At 40.3% G+C, this 5,904-nt stretch overlaps 1 protein-coding gene across 1 annotated transcript; it reads right to left on the bottom strand.

Moving 5' to 3' along the window:
• Positions 1-230: 230 nt before the first annotated feature.
• LOC137258297 (uncharacterized protein SCO4629-like) lies at positions 231-5,663 on the bottom strand. Its single transcript, XM_067795930.1, has 3 exons — positions 5,474-5,663; positions 4,020-4,143; positions 231-1,702 (listed from the first exon to the last, which is right to left on the bottom strand). Exons 1-3 carry the CDS (start codon positions 5,651-5,653, stop codon positions 1,242-1,244), a joined length of 765 nt encoding a protein of 254 aa, XP_067652031.1. The 5' UTR covers positions 5,654-5,663; the 3' UTR covers positions 231-1,241.
• Between the last annotated feature and the right edge of the window lie 241 nt (positions 5,664-5,904).

The raw sequence follows: 5,904 nt of genomic DNA, 5'->3' as shown, positions 1-5,904 counted from the left end.
CAGCAACTTGCTGGGTCGAGTGAGTAGGGTAAGTCACGTGGTTGCGTGTCTCGTTTTTTGGCGGCACAGAACGTAACTTCCCGCGTCGGCATGACATATAGCTTCTATGTTTCCCAGGGCTGCATTAGACAACAAACAAATACGTACACTAAACCGTCAACATCTCATTCGTGAGTAGTTGTAATTATGTAATTTTACCTGAACAGAATCAGTCAACAGTGGACGTCATATGGTTTTAATAGTTACAAATCAGTTTATTTCTCAGTCCAACAGTGGTCAGTCACCATCATACTGGAGTACTGGAATACAGGAAAACTGGATTACTACTATGAAATTTTGACGAGTACTGGAATACTGGATTACTAGAATACTGCCGAGAACGGGAAGACGGGCGTACTAGAAAATTCCCGAGTACTGGAATACTGCAGAGTGCGCTAAACAGCCACAAGAGAGAACAAACAAAATTATAAATATTATACATTACCAATTCTTGAAGCCGTATCTTTGTGCTTTAGTGTGGGGTTGCCAAGGAAACCGCCACGACGACTGTGCACCCAGAGTCAAAGTGTCACTACTAGCCAAAAATAAGCTAGTTTGTACATGAACACCACATCAATATGATATCAGCATTTCAATCACGAACTGATAGAACTATGTATTACAGATTTACACCAATCACGAACCACAATCACGAATAAATAGCTATCATACATGACTATACACGAAAGACCGGACTCATTCAGCGTAATATAAGGCTTATTAAACAATCTACGTTCCGCCTAAACCACATACAATGGAATCCGTCAATATCTGAGGTTATACAACAGAAGAGGTTGATATACAGTGTTGTGATAAGGAATGATTGAAACTAGTGGACAAGGGGTGGGATATTCTTAACGAGGCTTGATTAGTTGATCGTACGTCGTACGCTGTACATCAACCTCTTCTATTGCATAAACTCAAATACCCGCCATGTATTTCTCATTGTGCATATGTCGTTGCATCATTTGCTAGATAACGGCGTTAGGATGTACACCGAAACGTCGCATTCACTGAAAGAAAGACGTTTTATGTCCATAAAAAGTGTTCCTCTTCGAAATAATCTCAGGCAAAGAAACGGAACTGCTTATTACAGGCGACCCTATCGCCAAAAAATGAATGCGTCCATACAAATATACAAATCGAAACAACGGTCATATATGGCGTCGAATATCAATGAAGGGAACGGTACGTGGCGTACGTCAGATGAGATTGCTGTTAAAACATCCAAGATCTTTCAGCGACTCGTAGGCCTCCCAAACATCATTGGGAATATCTTGGGGGATCTGGTAGCCCTTTTCTGGATACACCTTACACCTCTGTACACTTCCCACCATCACACTGATGATTTCATTCAGAGACCCGACTTCCTTGTTTGGATATTCCTGGAGCGTTACATCCGGTGACGTCACCATCACATCCATTGACGTTGCCCCTGGAAACTGTTTCATGAAAGTAGCATACGCCCTACGTTCCATGTAAGGAGTTGACACTAGAATGATTTTCTTGGGCTTGATGTTGTGCGAGTCTAGGACTCTGTGAGAAAACACGACATTCTCGCCTGTGTTTGTGGCTTGTGTCTCCAGGATGATCTTGTTTTTAGGGACCCCCGCGCTCAGGGCCACGTCGCGGAATACTTCAGCTTCTGGTCGATCCCACTTCCCTTAAACCATTAGAACAGGTTAGAACAGAGGTAGAAAACAATATGGTATGACATGAGCGTTATATTATCTTACTCATTACACGTGAAGGTCCGGGTTAGAATTGATCTTCAGTAACACATGTTTGTCGAGTGAGACGACTACCAGGATCGGGTGATCAGGCTCACTAGATTGGTTGCAACGTGTCATCAGTTTAGATCGATGCGCATGTTGTGTATCACTGGACTGTCTGGTCCATGCTGGATTATTTACAGATTGATGGCATAAAGCTTGAATATTGCAGAGTGCGGCCTAAAACATATCTCACTCACTCAGTTCTACTACTCATTAAGAAGGTAAGCCTGGAAGAACCGTTCTTGACCTATCAGTTTATACAATATCTTTATCTCAGTGGGTTTGCCGCGCGTATGACCCTAACGCGTGGTCATATAAAAACTGTGCATTTATTATACGATTTTGGATGGTTGGTAGACTTCGGGTAGTTTGGGCGCTAAGCTTGTCTCGTACAACGACACTCAGGGTTCAGTCTTAGAAAAAACCCTGTATTTAGTCATATCCATTCCCGCGATTCTTGTAATCTCAGCAGGTTCAAATTACCTGAATATCATTAACCAGTTTGCTATGCTAGCCAGAATAACCGGTCAATCAGAATACTGACAACAAACCAGTCGAAACATAGGTTAGCGGACTGTCCAATAAACATGAATTGTGATAGAGTCTGTAAGAAATTCAACATAGAAAATCAGACTGGCATACAAAAGGCCCTTAAAAATATTTCATAAAAAAGGTATTATTGTGTTCCCCCCAGCCCCAACCCCACCCCACCCCACCCCCACCACCAAAAAAAAAAAAAAAAAAAAAGAAGAAAAAAAGAAATAAGTTAAAAAGAAAAAGTGCCTTGCTCATATATTTCTTACCTACATTGCGTTTTGGGTGTACAAATGTCAATGCAATCCAATCACCTGCTTGTGAGAACCACAGGCAAAGATCATTGGGTAAGTTTAGATCAGTATGAGCATCGATCCAAGCAGATGGGATTAACCACGTGTACCTTGGGACTTTTTTTGTCGTTTAACGCCGCATTCTGGACCAGGCAATCCACTGGCCACTGGATAACATTAGTCGCCCCACCAGTTCTAACCAAGATCTCCACGAGTACTGTTTTGGTTTTTCGTTATATCATATATATATATATATGTGTGTGTGTGTGTGTGTGTGTGTGTGTGTGTGTGTGTGTGTGTGTGTGTGTGTCTGTCTGTGTGTGTGTCTGTGTGTGTGTGTCTGTGTGTGTGTCTGTGTGTTTTTTGGTTATACATATTACATACATCATATTATATAGTATTTATATTATGTAGTATATTATATAGTATTTACATACATTGTGTGTATGTGTAAAAAAATACGAAATGTATCTAAAATACGAATCTATTACGAAATATATACCTCACCCTTCCCAAATAATAGAACACCCGTTTTGTTATATTCTCTACGTGACGCCTGCGATGTGTGGGGCCGACCTCTGGCCATGATACTGCTGGGATACTGGTAGAGGCGCATAAAATCCCGGGGCGAAGCATGCCAATTGATTCGTGTATGCCTGATAGGTTGCAAAGCTTTCTATATGGAGCGTACTGCGTACTTTCGTATCGTCTTTCCCAAACATTCTGTGTAAGCCCATGCGTTTCATTCATAACGGCAGCTACGACCTTGCAATCATACTCACTCTTCCACAGAAACTGGCCACATGTTTTTGTGGTCTATTGTAGTTATTGCTTTTCTTTTAAAATAACGTTCAAAATTATTTACAAATGAGTAAAAAACAGAACTGTGAATGTTATGTTCATTCTCCGAATATATGTGTAAGGGTCATGGAGTGGGAGACTCATGGGTCATGAATTATACAAACAAGGACGTGAACATCAAACATACGGCCGGCATCATGAGAGAGATGTTTTCAGTACATCAGGGAATCAAACATTTGGGTCTCATGTGGTTCTCCAACAGTTATCAACCATGTGACGTTTTCAAGTAAAGATATTTTGCCCGGCAGTGCCGGAGTGACAATGGCGCATGAAGCAATATTCCAGCAAAATCATTTCGGCGTACATCAGAAATAAACTTCACAATGGAACCCATATCAGCGGCACGACGGGCGAACGCTTTAACCGCTAGACTACCCTACCGCCCCTTACACGGAAGTGCATCCTGGGTCAATGTATAGATAATCAATCATGGCGAATCCGGGACTGTCAGCGTTACACATTGAGGAATAACTGCCGTTATTCATATCCAGACACGTTGTTGAATGTTTATTTTCACCTGTTGTCAGTGTTCCATCCTTTCCAGAGAACATGAGCCAGTCTGCGAGACCCTCTTTGAACAAGTGTGCAGCATGCTGGGCCGTACGTACATCATTGTTCCCGAGTGCCAGGATGACGTCACTCTATAACCGGAAGCAACAACACGTGACAGGCAGTTCAATAATGTGTATAGCTCGTCATTGTCACATGAACTCTATTGATCAGTCAGTTGGTTTTTCCTTCGTCCTGTTTCTGAGATTTGGCGATAACATTTACCTCTTTTTATATGAAAAGAATGGTGAAAATTGTAATGTAAATCGTCAAAAAAACCCACAAATAACCTGCGTAGCCATGGTAACGGTCATGTACAAAGCGTACGTATGATTAACACAAGCGCCACGTGCAGATTGTACTATGAACCAAAACGAGATGTGAATAATAGCTTTTAATTACATAGAGTTTCAACACCACATTATCACGATTACATCCTTCAAATAAACACCTTGAAGAATAATTAACCATAGGTGTGTTAATTAGAAACCTGTCCCTTCCCCTCACCCCCTACTCTACCCGTCCACGTAATCCAATGACATTGTATACTAATCGCTGAAAAAGGACATTATACCCAGGCAGCGATATTTGTCCAAAAACCTATGTCCAGCCCTGTGTGTAAGGTTAATATTTTACTTCAGGATATTTGAAGAATTATGACAATTTTTATGGGTATGCAACTACTTGTATCCTGTGAAAAGTCGATATTTCGACAGAATCTAGAATCTAGGTCGAAACGTCACCTTTCACAGAATAAAAGAAGCTGTATATTCAGAAAAAGACAGACACCATTCTTCCTCAATTCAACTTCTAAAAAATTGCCCATCAAAGAAATTCAGACATATGATGTATTTCCAATGTCAGACACATAGACTGGACAGGTATGTATATGTCATTTGCAGTCTAGCTCATGAGCTAAATCCATATTGTATGTTTGTGCTCATAAATATTTAAAAATAGATAATAATACTCTTCTAATTAGAAAAGCCAAACGCTTGGGTGGTTCAGGGACGAAGATGCGCAGTATATGAATGCCATGACAGATTGATTACAACTCATCCCTGTAAATAAATGTGAAGCAGTGTCTTGCATCGCCGGTGTCTGGGGTTGTCGACAAACGTGGGTGTAATGGCTACAAGCCGGCACTTGATGTCGTCATCAGTTAACTTTGGAATTATGTGGACTCAAGTAAATACACAATTAACATATATAATATAACATCATACTTTCAAAATAATAACTCGTAATAATATTATATGCCAGCGTTTTATACGTTTAATCTTTTGCATATAATTTCAGGAAAACTCTTTAAGAATTCTATTGCCTTTCAGGAATCATTTCATAATCATTATTATTAATTTCAATTTGACATTTTGGGAAAAATATGAAACCTATGTACTACAAGTCAAGGTAGGCACTCACCTTGTGTATTTCATGATTCATTAACATGTAGTTCCATATCTTAGTTGCCCACTTAACAGCATTGTTCTCGATTTTCATGGTTGATGGTCTTTCAGCTGAGCGAGAAAAATTTGCCTCAGCTGAGAATGTCTGTACTGATGTATTGTGTCCGACTCTTGTAAGGCACGGGCAAAGCCACATCGCATTTATGTGCCGACATCCAGTCAGCTGATGCTAAAACGTACGTCAGTGGAATACAGACATCCCCTTTGTTTATGTCTATAAATAGATATGCGCTTCACACGTGATTCTCTGGTTCGAGATTCACAATGAACACAACTTTTTGTTATTTTGCTGACAATGATAAAAATGAAAATATTTCGGCTGTAAAAAGACCATTTCCGAATACGGTTTTCAGAATAAGGCTGTATATCGTAGCTTAATTGTCACTT

This window comes from Haliotis asinina, chromosome 12 (assembly GCF_037392515.1).
Source record: "Haliotis asinina isolate JCU_RB_2024 chromosome 12, JCU_Hal_asi_v2, whole genome shotgun sequence".
Classification (NCBI taxonomy): Eukaryota; Metazoa; Mollusca; class Gastropoda; order Lepetellida; family Haliotidae; genus Haliotis; species Haliotis asinina.
The sequence above is the reverse complement of the archived record's forward strand: the minus strand, read 5'-3'. Positions and strand labels throughout refer to the sequence as shown.

Excerpts from the sequence above, each read along its gene's own strand:
- LOC137258297 (XM_067795930.1), bottom strand. The coding sequence starts at position 5,653 with ATGTGGCTTTGCCCGTGCCTTACAAGAGTCGGACACAATACATCAGTA. Across the intron at positions 4,144-5,473 it reads TGAATCATGAAATACACAAG|AGTGACGTCATCCTGGCACT; the intron begins GTGAGTGCCTAC and ends TTCCGGTTATAG. Across the intron at positions 1,703-4,019 it reads GGATGGAACACTGACAACAG|GGAAGTGGGATCGACCAGAA; the intron begins GTGAAAATAAAC and ends TAATGGTTTAAG.